Source organism: Rousettus aegyptiacus, unplaced genomic scaffold, assembly GCF_014176215.1.
Source record: "Rousettus aegyptiacus isolate mRouAeg1 unplaced genomic scaffold, mRouAeg1.p scaffold_m13_p_4, whole genome shotgun sequence".
Lineage (NCBI taxonomy): Eukaryota > Metazoa > Chordata > Mammalia > Chiroptera > Pteropodidae > Rousettus > Rousettus aegyptiacus.
Window position 1 is genome coordinate 53405402 of NW_023416307.1, and position 18527 is coordinate 53423928.

The window sequence follows — 18527 nt, forward strand, 5'->3', positions numbered from 1 at the left end:
ACTTTAAATCGCCATTGATTCTGAGGAACTATGTATATGTTACAACATAAAGTTAGAAAATTTTCAAAAGACAGTTTTTTTGTTGTTTTGTTTTTGTTTTTGTTTTTTGTCTTTTTTATTTTAATCTGAAGTAGTTTAAATATTTTGGTCTGAGGATCCCTTTACACTTAAAAATTATTGAGTACTCCGATAAGCTTTTTGTCGATGTGGGTTATCTCTAATGATGCCATATTAGAAATTAAAACCTAGACATTTTAAAATACAAGAACATAAGCACATATTCTACTAGCTATCAAAGCAGTCATGTCAACTCATGTCATGTAACCTCTTGAAAACTCTACCGTACACTTATGAGAGAATGAGAGTAAAAAAGGCAAATAATGTCATAGTATTATGAAAATATTTTAGACCTCACAGACTCCTGAAAAGGTGTTGGAGAATTGATAATCTAAAGTATTCCACTGGATTACTGAGACAAGAAAAAAATTCTGAGATGTCCTAAATTAGAGCAGGCCTGAGGGTAGCAGGAATTGATAAGAGAGGTTCATCAGTTAACTGCCAGGCAAAACCAACAAAAGACGGCTTACATTCCTGAATGTATGTTGAAACTTTGAATTAACTTCCAGGTGGCTATTTCCTCGATTACAGAGAAAATGGCCAAGTAGCTGACCACCAGATGCCACCACATCTTGCTTATACATGAACTTTCCAGTCTGGTGCCCACAACCAATCCTGAAGAGCAAACACTTCTTCCCTTACTGACTGCATCTATCTGAGATCTAGCCCCACTTCACCTTCTCCCTCCCCCTTTACCTACAGCCAACTAAATTCTTTCAGAGCAACTTACATCTTCCCCAGAGTTAATGTATTTAAATTAAGAGCCCTGTCAGCTCCTGGACAGTGGCTGCGCTGTCTTCTCCATCCAGCTCTGCTGCTTGCGCCTTAGACTGCATGCCCAGGACCTGCTCCTTTTTCTGGCTGGCATATCGCTCAATAACCCTTTCTTTCAGAAAACCTTTCGGCTTTTTGGTTTGACAGCTGAATCAGGCAATAGTAGAAGTAGTCTTTAATCTTAAGGTTAAAACCATGTTTGTTGCATTTATGTTTAATCATGAGTATTATGAGTGTTGTAAATGGTTTTAATTAAATAGCAAGTACAAAATTAATTTTTAATTAGTATTAAAGAAGAGTTAACATTTTTGGTTGACATCGTCTTCATTAAAAAAAAATTTGGAAACTGTTTTGTATACATTTAAAATTGATTGGGTTCTTTTACATTGCAGTTCCTCAGTTTGAAACTACATGTAGTTATGTAGAAGCTACAATTGAAGAGTTTCTAACCTGGAACTGTGACCACTCTAGTATTTCTGGACCATTTAGAGATTATGATCATTCCAAATTCTGGGCATATGCTGACTATAAATATTTTGTCAGTCTGTTTGAAGATAAGACAGATATTTTCCAGGTAAGTGAATACATTCCTTTTAATCATGGTAATTTTGTGTTTTTGATAAAAGGTCACAAATTAGAATTTCCCTGGTTCCTTTTTTCTTTACTCTTTTCCTCTCAAGAATCTCTGTGAGTGTTGAGGATTCTATACAAAAGATTTGCTCAAGAGAAGCATAATGTATGGTTCACACAGATAAGCAGCCTTCTCATTGTTTTTCTACTCACCAATTTCCTATACACCCTCCCCTGTGCCTTTAAACAGTGCCAGAGCTGGTTTGGAGTACATTAGAAGCATAGATTATGTATAAAACTTTATTCCCTCCTGACCTACTTATAAGTTTTTGTTCTGTCAGGGAGGCAGCTGGAGGTACAAAGCCGATGATGTAAAAAGTGTTCCTAGAATCCTAGCAGCATTCCAGGCCGGTGCTTCCATCTTTCCTTGCTCTGGGGGTTAAGTGTGGGTTTATGGCCTGAGTCAGAAGCTGGGCTTCCAGTATTTGATTTTAGAAGCCCTTTGATTGTAGAAGCCGTGCAGAAGTGTGGGAGTACTTGCAGAAGTAAGAATGTGGAAGTTCTTTGCCATGTGTTGACATAACTGACACCAGAGTTTGCAGACTACCATATCCTGTTTTTCCTTGAAGTGTTTTCTACCTCAAACTGCCAGTTTAGTTTGTGGGGTGATTTTGCTAACTGCCTGCTCTGCTTTCCCTTTGTGTCTGAGGCCTGGGGCAAAAAATGGGAGTCCCAGGAAGTTGTTTGAATGACTCTGCCCTGTCTGCAATCAGGTCAAGGCTCCATAGTCCTTTGTCCTGCTGCGTGCCCATCCTTTGTGGAGAGAAGTGTTTCACTAGCCCTACAGGCTTTTCACCTCCACTCCACTCCTGCCAGTCACCACTGCTCCCTCTCTGGACTTCTGTATCACATAGGCTGAAAGTCCTTGGACTCCTCAGTAATTTTTCATTCAGCCTATGTTTTTCTTTTTCATTTCAAGTCAAGATGTAGATACTGTTTACATAGGTCCTATAATACCACTGTCAATACTTTGAAGCTTTCCTTTATTAAAACTTTAAAATGTTTACCTAAATTTTGCTTTTTATTTTCAAATGGGGAAAATATCACTTGCTCATAATTATTCGTTGAAGATATATTTTTATTTTCATAATCACGAATGAAATGCATCAGTTTTGAAAACATTCAGTAGAATGTTTTCTGAATCCGAAGTTTATACTAAATCTACTCTACTCATTTTTAAATGATAATTTGGAGGTCATTTTTTTTTTTCTTACAACCTTAGTCGTGATCACTTTATGGATCTTTAACCTGGGAACTTTTAGATATAATAGTTAGCTTTCAGAGTATTTTTTATTTCTCATACTCCCATCTACCCTATAGATTAGATGAGTACTCTTTAATTCCGTATTTCAGGTAAACCATTGTACCATCGTATTATAATAATAGTAATCAAATACTTTCTCATACTTGGCGCTTTTCTAAGTATTTTACATTTATAATCCTCCCAGTTTGCTCTCCAAGCTTTAACTGCTACACTGTGTGTCTACACAGGGTCTGAATACATTAAGTTCTGTGGGGACTCTACAGCTAGGATTAAAGAATTCCATTTATGTTGAGGCTAGGCTCCCTGTGCCTTGGATGAATCTCTAAGCTGACCTCATCAGTTCTTTGTCTTAACCCAGGCATGACAGCTCTGGGCAGGCATGTGTCCAGTCCATTAAGTATGAATATAAAGGCAATCTTTTGGTAATGTGCTGGAATTCTAATCCAGCCTTTATAAAATCTGATCTTTTAGTTGAATGAGTTTTCCATCATCTCACATTATGGTGATTAATTCTTTAAATTATAACAGGAAAATCCGCCATGAACAATCAAGTCCATTAAGATTACATACTTTTTTTTTTATCAGCATCAAGCCTTCTTACGTCATGGGTATCAAAGTTGTTGTCATTTTAATTTTACCTCTATAGTTTATTCAGTCACCAAGTCTTATTGTTTCAAGTTTTTTTCCATCTGTCATAAAATGGTGGGTAGTGAACTATTAAAACCAATAAATTTTAAAAATATTAATTCTTTTTAAATAAACTCATGCGAATATAAATAACGTTTTTCTGAAAATAACTTCGAAATTTTTCAAAAATATTATTAAAGGAATGGTATTGGTTTACATTTTGTCTTTTTAATGTCTGGCTTAATAGCAGAGAACTGGATTCTTTCAGCTTTTCTATTTGTTACAATTTTTTTTTAATTTATTTTTTATTTAAAAATTTTTTTAACAGGCATAAATATATATATATATATATATATATATATATATATATATATACACACACACACACACACTACGTGTTCACCTCCTATAGTTAGATTTCCTTCTGTCACCACATATTTGACCTCCTTTACCCCATCTACCTCCCCCTGTTGCATTTCCTTGGTTTGTTCAAAGTATATGAAAACTATGTTGCCTTACAATATGCATCTGAAAAAGAGAGTATTTTAGTAGCCTTTTAAGATAGTTGTAGGTTTTTTTACTACTCCACCAAACTTGACAAGGGATAGTTTCTTAAGAGGTTTGTGTGTTGCAGTACAGAGGATAAACCCAAAATTAATGAACTCTTAGTACTCTTAAAATAAAATCCATTGGTCTATCTTGCATAGAATGGAGCTTTTGCAAAATACTGCTTTACTGAGTTATATAGATCTTCCAAATGTTGTCCGTTTGGAAAATATTGTCGATTTGAAAAATACGGCTTTGCTGAGTTATGTAGATCTTCCAAATGTTGACACGTGTCCATGTACTTCATTATTTAAAAAGTAACATTTATTCATATCGTTATCATTCTCATCAGAAAAGTTTTTTTAGTATTACGAAGCTTTCAAGCTCATGTGTTTCAAGATATAAGTTTCCAAAATCATTTTCATTCTGTTCAAAATATTTTCTAATTTCCCTTGTGATTTATTTTTTGACTCATGGATTATTTAGAAGTGTAATGTTTATGTTCCAAATAGTTGGAGATTTTCAATCTCTCTATTACTGGTTTCTAATTTAGTTCCATTGTAGTCAGAGAACATACTTTGGATGATTTTAGTTCTTTTATATGTATTACTTTATGGCCAAGAATATAGTCAGTCTTGATAAATGTTCCAGGTGTACTTGAAAATGTGTATTCTGCTATTGTTTTGTTTTATAAATTTCAATTAAGTTGACTGTTCAAGTTGCCTGAATCCTTACTGATTTTCTGTATACTTATTCTACCCATTAAATGCAGAGAGGTATTGAAATTGCCCAACCATAATTGTATATTTGTCTTTTTTTCAGTTTGGGTTGGTCAGTTTTTGGTTCACATGTTTTAAAACTGTTATTAAGTTTATTATGTCCTTTTAATGGATTGATGGTTTATCATGATGAAATGACCTCTTTTTCCTGGGTTCTTACTTGTTCTGATGTCTACTTTATGTGAAGTCAACTTTGTTTGGTTTGCCATTGGATTAGTGTTAGCATGAAAAAAGAGTACTTACTATATGATTCCATTTATATAAAATTATAGAACTTGCAAACAAATTTATAAAGACAGGAAATAGATCAATAGTTGTCTGAGAATCAGGGAGTAGGGAGAGATGGGTTATAAAGTGTCATGGGGGATCTTTTGGATGTAATCAAAATGTCATTTTGATTGTAGTGATGGTTTTTCATATATGTGTATATGTATATGTAAAAATTCACCAAGTTGTACACTTAAAATATATGCTGTTTATTGTATATCAATTATACCTCAATAAAGCTGTTTTAAAAAAATACAGTACTACCAGTACACTTCGGTTCCGCTGTCTTGACCTACAGTATTATTCACTGCAGATGTCAGCACAGTGAAGTAGGCAAATAACATCTTAGTAGTATTATGAAAATAATTTTAACCTCATAGATCCCCTGAAAGTGTCTCAGGGACCCCCAAAGAGGTCTATGGGCCACTTTGAGAATCTCTGGTTTACAATATCACTTCTGAAATTACTCTTTATTCCTCCAGTTCTGACTCTTCCTCTAAGTAATTCTAAAATAGTTTTTTGGAAAATTACATTTCAAGTCATGCTCCAAATTAAATAGCGAAATATGTTAATCATGTTCACAAACATTTCACGACTTAAAATTATACAAGGATAGCACTTAAGACTCTCCCCAACGTGACTGATGTGACCTTTCTCCTCTGCATTAGTGCCTGTCTAGTTTCCTCACTGAGGGCTGGACCACTGTGTTCTCTCTCATCTTCTGGCCTTTGCTCATGCTCTTCTCAATTTCTGCCTATTAAAATTCTACTTCTTAGGACCCAGCTCAGATTCAGCCTTGGCTGTGAAACCTTGTCAGCCGCTTATATCCACATCCATCCATTCCTTGCTTTCATTCCTCTATGTTTTATTTTGATTGTTATTTAAATGGTGAATGACAGAATTTCTCTAACAATATTGTGAACTCTTTAGGAATGGGGACTGTGTTTTACAATTTATTATTCCCCCAAACTGCTAACATAGTGCTAAATACAGTAGTTCCCTCATATCCATGGGGAATATGTTCCAAGACTTCCAATGGATGCCTGAAACCGTAGATGGTATTGAACTCTATATATATTGTGTTTTTTTTCCTAATTATACATACCTATGATAAAGTTTAATTTATAAATTAGGCACAAGAAAATATTAATAATAAAAAAACAATTATAACAATATACCTATAATAGAAGTTATGTGCATGGCTTTGAGTTTTTTATTAAATAAGAGTAACTAGAGTGCCAGAATTGCAATACTGTTAAAATTTGATAACCCAGATGTCTACTTAAAATGTCTTAAGAGCGGATAGAGTATACAGCCTGGAAACTCTAGGCAAAGGCATGCTTCATATCCTAGGCGAGATGGAGCCCACTGTGTGAGACTTCATCATGCTACTCACAAGGGCATGCAATTTAAAACTTATGAATTGTTTATTCCGGGAATTTTCCATTTAATATATTTGGATGGTGGAAAGCAAAACTGTGGATAAGGGGGAAACAACTGTACATGATAGGTATTTGAATGATTATGTAAGTACATTTTTTCCTACTCTTGATATTTCTTTGGTCTTCAGAGCCCTTCAGATAATTTTTTAACTTAAACCTCTAGGTTCACCCTTGTCAAATTTTCTGTGGCTTCTCATTAATCATTTGTAGTGTTCGTCAATCTTGATAAGAAATTCTTAGCTCTCTTCAGCTTTACACTAGTTTTATCAGGTTTTTTTCCTTATAGCCTCTACCTAAAGTTTCCATCTATTAACCTTTTTCTTCCACAAATTAAATTCATCCCCTGATAAATATGTAATATATACTGATAAGTACACTGGTAAATATACTAATATGATTGGAAAATATCCCATAGCCTTAAAGATGGCCAAAAATTATGATTTTGACAACTAACTTTTATGTATGGCAAATGAAATTAATTAGTCTTTCTATTTTTTAGTTACATATCATATCACTGACTAATCTGAATAAAGCATTTATTTGGAATATTTTGTTTTCTCCTTCCCAAGGAAGGTAGGGAATTTGTGGCATTACCATATAAAATTTCTTTCTCTCTGACTCATTAGATGAGAACGACAGATATTATCATAATTGAAGCTATTAAGAATCAACATATAGCAAAAGGAATTTTGCCCCAAGAATGTTTTCCAGATAGATTCCATTTTATGTTGTGATTCAGATTGGCTGCTGAGTCAGGAGCCTTGTTAAGTCACCAGGACACAGAATCCCCAAATGGAACATTAGTTTTAATCTTTCTTGGACTTTGGAGCATAGTTAATGAGAGTATGTTGAAACTGAACCTGGTTGTTTAGTAGCGATTAAAGGGGTTTGATGGTCAGTGATACTTTCTAATGAGGCAAATTGGAATGTAAGAATTTAGGTGTTTATCTAAGCCTATCTGTGAGTAGAGAGTTAACTATCTGTTTTTCTGTTTATGTTACTTAAGATAATTTTCCTAAGGGAAAAAGAGCCTGAAGTACTTGCTAATTTGTAATATCCATTTAAGAGTGTTTGAAGTTTAAATCGAAGTATTTATCCTTTACAACTTTTACATAATATTTATGATTAATTGTATTGTTTTTAAAGTTTTTTTCTTATTGTTTTGACCCATATTAGTTTTTTTTCTTTTATTCAGATGTATGTTCATTATGAAATTATGCATAATCAGTTTTACTATATATATTTATGATCTAGGCATGGCGAAACATAGAAGATAACTTTTATTTTTTTATTTAAGTTAATTGGGGTAACATTGGTTAATACAATTATATAATATTCAGGTGTACATTATAATTTGACATCTATATATTCTATTGTGTGATTACTACCCAGAGTCCAGTTTCCTTCAGCTACCATATATTTGATCCTCTTTACACACTTCGCCCTCCCCCAAACCCCCTCTATTTGACTCCTTTTACCCTACCTACCTCTTCCCTCCTCCTCCGCTTCCTACCTTCTGGTAACCACTAGTCCATTGTCTATGTCCCTGAGTCTCTGTTTGTCCTATTCATTTGTTGCTTTTAGGTTTATATCCAACATATAATTGGTATCATGTGATTTTCAACTTTTTCAGTCTGGCTTATTTCGCTTAGTATGATTATCTCGAGGTCCATCCATGTTGTCACAAATGGCAGTATTTTATTTCTTCTTATGGCTGAGCAATATTCCATTGTATATACGTACCACAGCTTCTTTAGCCAGTCATCTATCGTAGGACACTTAGGTTGCTTCCGTGTCCTGGCCATTGTGAATAATGCTGCTATGAACATCAGTGTGCAAATATCTTTTTGAATATGGATTTTCAAGTTTTGGGGGTAAATATCCAGTAGAGGGATTGCTGGATCATGTGGAAGATCAATTCTTAGTTTTTTGAGGAACCTCCATACTGTTTTCCATAGTGGCTGCACCAATTTACAGTCCTACCAGCAGTGTATGAGGGTTCCTTTTTCTTCATCTCCTCTCTAACATTTCTTATTACTTGTCCTGTTGATTACAGCTATTCTAACAGGTGTGAGATGATATCTCATTGTGGTTTTGATTCATATTTCCCTAATAGCTAGCAATGTTGAGCATCTTTTCATATATTTGTTGGCCATTTGTATGTCTTCTAGGGAGAAGAGTCTGTTCAGGTCCTTTGCCCATTTTTTGATTGGATCATTTGTTTTTTGTTGTTATTGAGTTGTATGAGTTCTTTGTATATTTTGGATATTAGGCCTTTATCGGAGACATTGCTTACAAATATGTTTTCCCATGCGGATGGTTGTCTCTTTACCTTGTCGATGATTTCTTTTGCTGGTATAGGTAAAAGAACAAATACTGTTGGGTTGTTCTCAGAGCCTAGATTCAGTATGAGCTAGTGTAAGCTTATTTAACCTGTTTGCACCTTAGATTTCTTATCTCTAAAACAGGAATGAAAGTACTAATGCATATGTGAAAATATTATTTAAATAAATATTTTTACCAAGTAATATATCATCTAGAACTAAACGACTTAGATATTAATTACTTTTGGTCATTGGTTTACATAGTAGGCCAAAAAAAAAAGCCACCCTTCTTTATTATAAGCATCTTACCAGTTTTTCTTCAGTTCTTTGGCTAAAACTATAAAAGTTTTGGAAGATTTGGTTATGTGTATAGCATTTTAAAAATGGCGTTTGAGTCTGCAACAATTATTTAAATTGTTAATTAGAACAGTTTTAGGGACTACTAAGGATAAAAGTAGATCTAGTACCCAGATCAATAACTGAACAGGTTTTTAGCATTCGTTGTGCTCTCTGTGTTAGGTACTAGAGATGCCAACTCAAATGAAGTTGGGGCTCCATGGGAATTTCATGTCAGATGCAGCAACCAAGCCTTAAGATAGAAGAGTATAAAATATGCTATACTAGAATTCAATACTGTTTCTGACATATTTTATCACTTAAATGTTGTAATAGTTTTAGAATATTATACATGATCAAAAATATTAAAGCATATGTATTTTCTTGAATTTTTTTTATTATAACCAGATTTTTAGAGTTTCTTGTTTAAAGTGTTGGGGACATTTTTAACGAGGTGATTTTCAAAACTTATCCCCATTGTTGTTATGTGTACCTAAAGGGTCCAGTTTCATTTAACAACTAGGGGTAAGAGGGAACTTACAGATAATTTAAAACCGCTATTTTGGGCAGAAGAGGAAATAAACATGTTTGTATCTGTAGAAAGCATATTTAGGACCTTCTGGAAGTCATAAGAAAGTAGATAGTGTTTTTGTAGTAAGCAGTTAGTTAGCAAGATACTTGATAGCTCTTTTCAGGGGTGGTGTTAGAATAGAATTTTCTTGATATAAATTATTTTTAGACTTTTCCAACACTTGAAGTGGATGTGAGAATAGAATCCAGAATGAATCATCCCATCAGTCACGTGTATTGGTTTCACTGGTATAATGGCCTAATAGAGTCACTTGTTTTTAGTAAGACTTAAGACAGATTCCTCTCGGGCCCACACTGATTTCAGACATTTGGCTACCTATAAGTAGCTGAACTTAATTGGCTAGAAAGGCCCAACTCTCAAGAGCCTGTGGGGAAAAAAGTAGGACTCTTACATGCTATTTTCTGACAGATTTGCTTCGACAGTCGCCAACTCTACCCCTCACCACCTTCCAACCCTTCATCTTTTGGTTTCCCAGCCAGTTTGCTGCTGAATTTTAGGTAGGTTAGGTTACCTTGATCTAATCATTTAGAAATAATTTTCCTTTTTTAGTCATTATTATGTTAGATAAGAGGTCAGGGAAGCCTCTTATCAGTTTGTCATATAGTACCCCCACCCACCCACCCTGTAGAAAAGTCTTTTTTCTTTGATTCTTTCTGAAGCATGGTCTAGAACAAAGTTGCTCACCTGCAGTCAGCCTATTGACTCCCTCAAAATATGTGTGAAATTTTTTGTGTGCATACATTTTTCTGGGGAGAGGGATGTTGGTATTCATTAGATTCCCGAAGGAGTGTGTCTAGAAGAAGATTAAGAATCACTAACACCAGCCTCTTCTTAGCTAAATCATCCCAATTTTACTTTTATACTGAATGCCTTTGGTTAAATTCCAGACTGAGTGTGATGAAATTGTTCAACAAGGACCAGATTAATTGGAAGCCTTCCCCAGGTTCCCTACCTGAGACCAGGAGACCTTCTGTGAATTTAGAGCACCCTCTGCTCACTTCTCTCAGAGCGTTTGCCACATTATAGGGAAAGGGATCATTTATGGGACTGTCTTTCTTTAATAGATTTGAAGGGTGGGCCAGTATTGTATTACTTTTTGTATTCTAAATACCCAGCATCATACCAGATATGTGGTAGATGCTTAAAAATGTACTTGACCTGGACCATTCACCCATAATCAGCCAGCAGATTCTTCTTTCCTTACCAAGCACTCAACGTTTTAAGCACTTACCCTGAGCTGAGTATTCGGTTAGACAATGGGAATACCAGAGGGCATAAGATTTTTGCCACTCCCTGGAGCTGTGCATGTGAGTCATACGCATTTACAATGGTGCTGACCTTGCAAAAACTACAGTCTATAACAGACGTTAATTATGTGCACATGTTCTGCCATTTGCATCGCTTAAAACAAAAATGAAAATGCCCTTCCTCAAAACCATCTGTTAAATGTCTACCCCAAATACTCTTTCTCTTTGAATAGAGTTGTCAATGGTTTGTATCTAAAAATAGAAAATATAGATTGAAGATACTGATTAAAGAAGTATCAGCATTTAGGAACATGTTCTGCATATAGAAGTGTTTTTTGTTCTGTCTCATTTTTTTAAACGCAAGAGGGAAAATTTGTGGTGAAAAAAATGAGTAAAGCAAAACCTTCATGCCTGGTTCACTAGTTTGCTCTTTTCTAACTTATACATATTTTTAATTCCATGGACTTGGGTTTCTGTCAGACTACATTTGTAGTTTTCAAACTTTTATTTAAAAGCAAGAACACCCTTTCTTCAACCCTAAATAAATAAGAGCAGAATGGTTTGTTGAAAGGAAGAGGCTTTGCTTTTACCCCGAGACCTCTGAGTGGATGCAAGGGAGCCTGGTTTGAGAACTTCTAGACCAGATGGTGTTGTGAGTCAATAATTGACGTGGGTATGATCTGTCCACAGAACTAGACGTAAGGACAGCAAAGTCTGGAGCGCTGTGCTCTCTCTCTTTTAAAGTTCATTACACTTAAAGAGTTCAAGACTTTAGAGATTAGAGCAAAAGTCATTTATGGATATGTATTTCAAAAGATATGCTGTGACACCCTTACCTGGAGACTGATTTGGTAAGTATGAACTAATAAGGCTCCTGCATCTATAGATTAAGTGATTCCACTAACCTAGGAGAAAGCTTATTTTATGTGGTCATTGAAATGCAAAAAGTTAATAAGTTACTTATGCCCAGAAATACCTGCACTGCTTGGAAGAAATATGACTTTCTAGCTTCTTGAGTGGAGCTGCATAGATATTTGAAATACTATTTTCATTGCAGTCACTGTTTCCACTTCCCCTAGATATCAGCATACTTACGTCCATTGTTTTTTGTCTGTCTCAAACCTTTATGTAAGCATCATTTGGGTAGGTGTTTTTATCTGTTTTGTTTATGAATTTTGTCATAAGCTTCAAGAACATTAAGCCTGGCATGTTGTGGGCAGTCATTCAGTGTTTGTTGAATAAATACTACTAGGTAATTCGGATATGTTATTGAGTAAAAAGATTTCTTGGACTGCCCTCGAAACCTAACCTCCATCTATAGCATTTTTTATAAGAGAGTATTACAAAAGCCAAAAACCAAGTGTGCAAGGGAGAATGTGCAACACTGCCACACAGAGGAGTTGGTTGATTCTTGATGGTCTGTAACTTTATTTTTAAAACAGGATGTGATATGGTCTGACTTCGGATTTCCTGGAAGAAGTGGACGGGAAAGTACATTGTGGATTGGCTCCCTGGGGGCACATACACCCTGTCATCTGGACTCCTATGGTTGCAATTTAGTATTCCAGGTACAAGGAAGGTAATACACATGCATATGTATTGAAGTGCATGTGTCTGCATGTGTGTGTGTGTGTTGCACAAGTAGAGGAATGAGTACTGAGTAAGCAGCAGGACCCCAAGGTTTAGCCTCAGCTCTCTCCTGTCAGCTTGCCCCACGACTGGGGCACATCTCTTGACCTCTGGTTGTTTCCACCTTTGCAAAGTGAGGGGAAGTGTAAGTGGTGCTTTCCATGTATGTCTTTCAGCCATGTGCAGGATTGTCTCCAGAAAGCTGATCCTAGAACTCCAGGAGTCTACTCCTAGTTCAGGTAGACAGTTCTCTGCTTAGCTCTTTTATATATGAGTCTGCATTTGTAGTTTTCAAACTTTTATTTAAAAGCAGGAACACCATTTCTTCAAACTAAATAAATAAGAGCAGAGCAGTTTGTTGAAAAGAAGAGGCTTTGCTGCTACCTTCAGGTCCCTGAGGGGATGCCAGGGAACCTGGTTTGAGAATTGCGGGACCAGGTTGTATATGGCCTCCTTCAACTCTAAATTTTAGTTTGTGCCTACCTTAGACACAATGCAATTTTTGTTTGTTTGTTTTTGTTTTTTACTTCTAGTCAGTTTTCATCTCCATCTGTCTGTGGACCCTAAGATATAAGGGCTAAGTCAGGTAATACTTTTGATAGTCTCTGATTCTAGTTGTTAAATGAGAGTTTAAGGGTTTCTGCTGCTTGGAGGATGTACTCCAGCTGTTTTATATGCAGTCTTATTTTCCCTTAACTCATGATCCCCCAGTCTCCCCTCCTGGCCTTTTGAGACACTTATAGAGCAGCACAGAGGAAAAAGCAGAAACAGCCATGTCCAAGTTCTCAGACCCTTTAGATATGAAAGGCTTATGAGTGGATCCAAGAGAAACTGAGTAAGTACACGAATAGATTTCACATGTGAAGTACTTTGAAAACTATAAAATGGTATCTGGTAATCTCTTTGGATCATCAAGTCTTTATTAAAGGGCATAGACCATCTTAAGTGCATTACTGCACACTATAGATACAACAATAAATCAAGTATGCATGGTCCCTGCCCTTGTGAAGCTAATAGTCTAACCTTAAACTTGGTAAGAGAGGGCATCGTTTTAAGTAGCCACTTTCCATGTGTTCTGAACTGGGAAATAAGCCAAAGAAATTCAAATTGGAAAAACATTACCAAAAAATTCTTGGGTTCCTTCTGTGTTATAAAATTAATATAGGTTTATTTTAACTTTGTAATAGAGCATATTTTCGGGCTTCATATAGCTCTGGAGTAATAAAATAGCTATTCAGTAACTATTCATTGCGTGTCTTGCTGTGCAGGTACTACGTGTTACAGTAGGAACAGATGTGAGCAAATAAGACATGACTGCCCTAAGAGTTTACAGTTAGAGTACAGGCAAGCCCACAGATGGCGGTGATATAAGGCAGAATGAACATGCTCTTGAGGAAGGTTTCATAGAGCTGTGGAACTGAAAAGCAGAAAACATTCCTATTGGAAAGATCAGAGAAAATTTCAGTCAGGAGTTGCCATTTGTGTTAGGCTTTGAAGGATGGGTGAGTGTTCAAAAGACAAAGATGGGAGGGACAGTGGGGGCAGTATGAGCAGGGCCCTAGGAGAGAATGGAGATATAGAGGACCCTGTCAGTGGTCCAGTGTGAGTTGTGTGTTGGGGACAGAGGGATTAGGCCAGAGGGGCAGGTCGGAGCCTGAGGGTCTTGACTCCCAGGCAGATACCGCTTATTCTCTACTCTTCAGCCTGCAGAACCATGAGAAGTTTTTTGAGCAGTAGATGATGTGATGACTGACTGTGTTTTCTGATTATCAAGAGAAGGATGCATATATATTACATTTTAAGCCAAGCCAAGCAAATTGTATGGGATAGTTATTATGTCTCTTTCTTTGGGTGGTAAGAGCTGGGACCTGGAGAGGTCAGGAGATCTGTGACCCAGTTTTGGTTCTGCCAGTAACCATTCGTTCAGTGAATGACCAGAGCAAGTACTGGGTCCTTCTTCCACTACTTTGAAAGTGAAATTAGACTGATGATCTCTTAAGAGTCCTTCTAGCTCTAACATTTGAAACATACCAAATGCTGACAATTTTTCTAAACTAGTCATATGTTTTATGGAATAGAGCATCTCTAAGGCAAAATAAGACTTTGGTATATACTTCTTAGTTTGAAAATAATAGCCAACTGCTTTCCAGTTCTGAAAGGGCATGAGAGCCGCACGGTATCTGCACGGGGTCACCAGAGGGCTTCGGGGATTCTCTCAGAACTAGGGTTTTTTTTCTCCTTCTCTTTGCTTCCCTATTTTTGTATTTCTGTCAGTGTCTTTTCCTTTTTCACACTTCTTCTTCTTTTGCCTCCGATGCCCATCCTCTGTTGGCTCAAAGTGTGTCTATTGTAAATTAAAACTTATCACCTCCATTTTTCAAAAAATTTTAAAATGATTGAAACATTTCAGTTTCTCTTTTTGAACATTTCTATATTATATTACTCTAAGTTGTGTAGCATTTCTTTTCCTTAATGGATTAACTTAACAAATATTTAACTTAAGGAATTTACAAGAAACAAGAGAAGTCTGGAAAGTGTTTGGTGGATAGAACTATGGGTGGTTGCTCTGGAAAAGATAAGAATACAGATATTTGAAAAGGTGGGGGTTATTCTGGGTAGCTCTAGAATCAGGAGGTGGAAACAATTTATGACAACTTTGAGATAAGAAAAAATGGTCTTTCAGACTAGATCCTGTCCCTGCTAAAGAACTGCTTCAGAGCATAGTGAGAAATCACTAGTTCCTGCTCTGCTTCCACCAGGTTTCTGCAGAGCAGACTCCAGCATTTAGTGAGAGGTGGGCCAGGTGACCACTGACATTGCACCTCTGTTCCTGTATGGATTGAATGGAAACGAGTAAAAATGAACACCGAGCTGTTGTCGTCTTACCTGTTATGTCTCAAGTGCAGAATACTGATTCGTGTCTTTTTTTTTTTTTTAAAGGAAAAGATGGCATCTCTTTCCTCCTGAAGATACTCCCTTCCTTTATCCAACTAGAATCCCTTATGAAGAATCTAGTGTGTTCAGTAAAATCAGTGTTGTCAATCCTGATTTAAAACGATTTCCTCAGTTCCAGAAAGCTCGAAGACATGTGGTTACGCTGAGCCCAGGACAGGTAATGGGGGCTTTAAAACCTTAATGACCTGTCAGAAGACTCCCTAGCTATAACTTCTCTCAAGTCTATGCCACGTGATTCTCCCTTCCCTGCAATACAGATGAGCATGGTTTCCTTCCCTGGTGCTCTGCTCTTGGAAGGTAGTTTCCCCAGCTGTAGGCATCACGCACAGTTCTCTGCTTCTTGTCATAGAAAGATGAGAGGGAACACAGCTCCTCCTACTGGTAAAGAGAATAGACTGGAGGAAGACAAGAACTCATTCATTTTTATCCAGGTTAAGATAAAGTGTCAAGCATGAGTCCTCAAGCAGTTCTGGAACATTTATTCACAGTTCATATCTGTTCAACTATGCTAGAACCCAGACACTTATACACAGGTTGGAATGCATCCAGGTAGTAGGCCAGCAGCAGCATATGAACTCAGCAATGAACTGAGAATGATTTGGCTTTAAGCAAGAAGGAATGTTGCTTTTATAACTGACTCTCTGAAACATTTCCAAAGATACTGTACCTAGTGCTACTGCCTAGTGGGGGAAGTTACTTTTGCAACACTGACATATGCTTTCTGATGTTTTATTAACAATTTGAAAGGTTTTCTGAGTCTCTTGTGGAGATTTTATTCCCTCGGTTATTATTTTCCCCTGCCTGTTTTCCTTCCATTGCTCCCTTGTCACTGGCTCCTTTCCTGCTTACTTCACGCTCCAATATGCTGACTCAATTTGTGTTGATCGAGTTGCTTCAGCCTGTTGTTGGTTACTCTCCTTCACCTGTCCCCCCAGCCCCTGACAACCACTCATCTATTTTCTTTCTCTATAGATTTACGTGTTTTGGACATTCCATGTAAGTGCAGTCATACAATATGTGAGCTTTTGTGACTGGCGCCTTTCACATAGCATAATGTTTTCAGGGTTGGTTCATGCTGTAGAATGTTATCAGTACTTCATTCCTTTTTATGGCTGAAACAGAGACACATTTTGTTTATCCAGTCGATGGACATTTGTGTCGTTTCCACTTTTTGGCTGTGATGAATAATGCTGCTATGAACATTTGTGTACAAGTTTTTGTATGAACATATGTTTTTAGTTACCTTGGGTATATATACCTAGAAGTGGAATTATTGGCTTTTATAGTAACTCGTTTTTAACTTTATGGGGAATTGTCAGACTGTTTTCTACAGCAGCTGTACCATTTTACCTCCCCTCCAGCAATGTACAAGGGTTCCGATTTCTTCACGTGCTCACCAACACTTGTTATTTCTCCTCCTCTTCCTCCTCCTCCTCCCTTCTTCCTCCCACTAGAGGGGGTGTGAAGTGATTGCTAATTTACTTTTTCTTTGATTTTAATAGCCACATCGAATGAGTATTTCTGTCTGTTGTATCAGTTTTCCTTGCATCCTGGCTCTCCCTCTCTTAGCACTTTACCAAAACTATACTCTGTGATAGGACATTCGTGACTTCCTAATGATGAAATTCAGTCGTCATTTTTCATGCCCAGTTATACTAAAAGAAGCTCTCTTCTCATCTCCCGGTTCCACTTTGTCCACATGAAGTGCCACCAGTTTTCTAAATCAGAAGCCCAGAAGCTTCTGGTCCTGCTCTACTCTGCTTTCCATTGGAAATCTTACACTGAATCTGGACGAATGCTGTCCTTCTCGACTCTGCCCATTGTTTTTGTTTACTATACCTTCCTGTTTAGGTATTAACATTTAATAAATGAAACATTATGAGACTCTCCTGTCCTTCCTAGGATCTCCCACAATGTCACTGTTTTAACCATCCCCTTACTCAGTATTTCTCAGCAACTCCCATTGCCTGCCTACAGGATAAAATCCAGATTCTTTATTCTGAATTAAGAGCCCTCCACAGACCCTACCCTAATGTTCCCACCTTATCTCTCACTACTCCTTCTGCAGTAATAAGACTGGCCTTCTCTGTCCCTCAGCAGTCACACTTTCCTTGCTTGTGCCACTTCTCCCTCCTGGCATGTCCTCATTCTTTTCTCTGTCTAAATTCTCTCCAGACCCTGTTTCGAATCACACTTCTTCCATCCAGGTTGCCTCTGACCTCCATAGTTCATGCCTGCGTCTCCCACCTCTCAGTTCTGACGTTCTCTGGCACCAACGTCCACTTGTCTCACATGCCAGTTATGTAATACCACCTTTCTATTTATTACTTTTTCACTAGGTAGATTTTAGACTGTAAGACGACAGAAACTGTCCTATATTTTTACCTATGCCCTTTCCATTGTTTGCAATGGGAAGGAAAAATTAGAATCTCAAAATCCTTTGCTAAGAATTCGATGTAGACAGGGAAGGTCCAGGAGTAAGGGGAGTAGACCCAGGAGAAGCTGGCACTATTCTTTGTAGAACATGTGAATTTGTCAATTAAAAAAAGAATAAAAGGATTGTGAGATTTTGTTGTTGTCATTTCCTTTTCTATAGCAATGTTACTATAAATTCATTTGTGTTAAATGTTTCTCCCTTAGTATCTTCAATTAGGGCTTGATTCTGACATAAAAATAAAATGTCTCGTTCTTATGCTAACCATTTTTTGCTTTGTTTTCAGGTTCTCTTTGTTCCCAGACACTGGTGGCATTATGTAGAATCCATTGATCCTGTCACTGTCAGTATAAACTCATGGATTGAGCTGGTACTTTTTTTTCTTTTTTCAATAAATGTATTCCCTGCTTTTAAGCTATATAAAGATTGTCTATAAAATGTGGTGATTCATTTTAACCAACATTCCAGTATTGCTTTGTTTCAATATGCTATAATTTACGTATCCCATGCTCTGTTGTTTAGGTTGGAAATAGGATTTTTAGCGATGTGCCATTCTCTTTCTTT

The 18527-nt window shown here is 36.7% G+C and overlaps 1 protein-coding gene across 2 annotated transcripts in view; it reads left to right on the forward strand.

The window, feature by feature from the left end:
• Nucleotides 1-18527, forward strand: part of HSPBAP1 (HSPB1 associated protein 1) — a 47745-nt gene that overhangs the window by 22914 nt on the left and 6304 nt on the right. For both annotated transcript variants that reach the window (XM_016159362.2, XM_016159364.2), the window contains 4 exons: nt 1284-1465; nt 12388-12524; nt 15515-15686; nt 18250-18333. In XM_016159362.2, coding sequence (XP_016014848.2) covers nt 1284-1465; nt 12388-12524; nt 15515-15686; nt 18250-18333 — 575 coding nt within the window. The remainder of the gene's footprint in view (nt 1-1283; nt 1466-12387; nt 12525-15514; nt 15687-18249; nt 18334-18527) is intronic.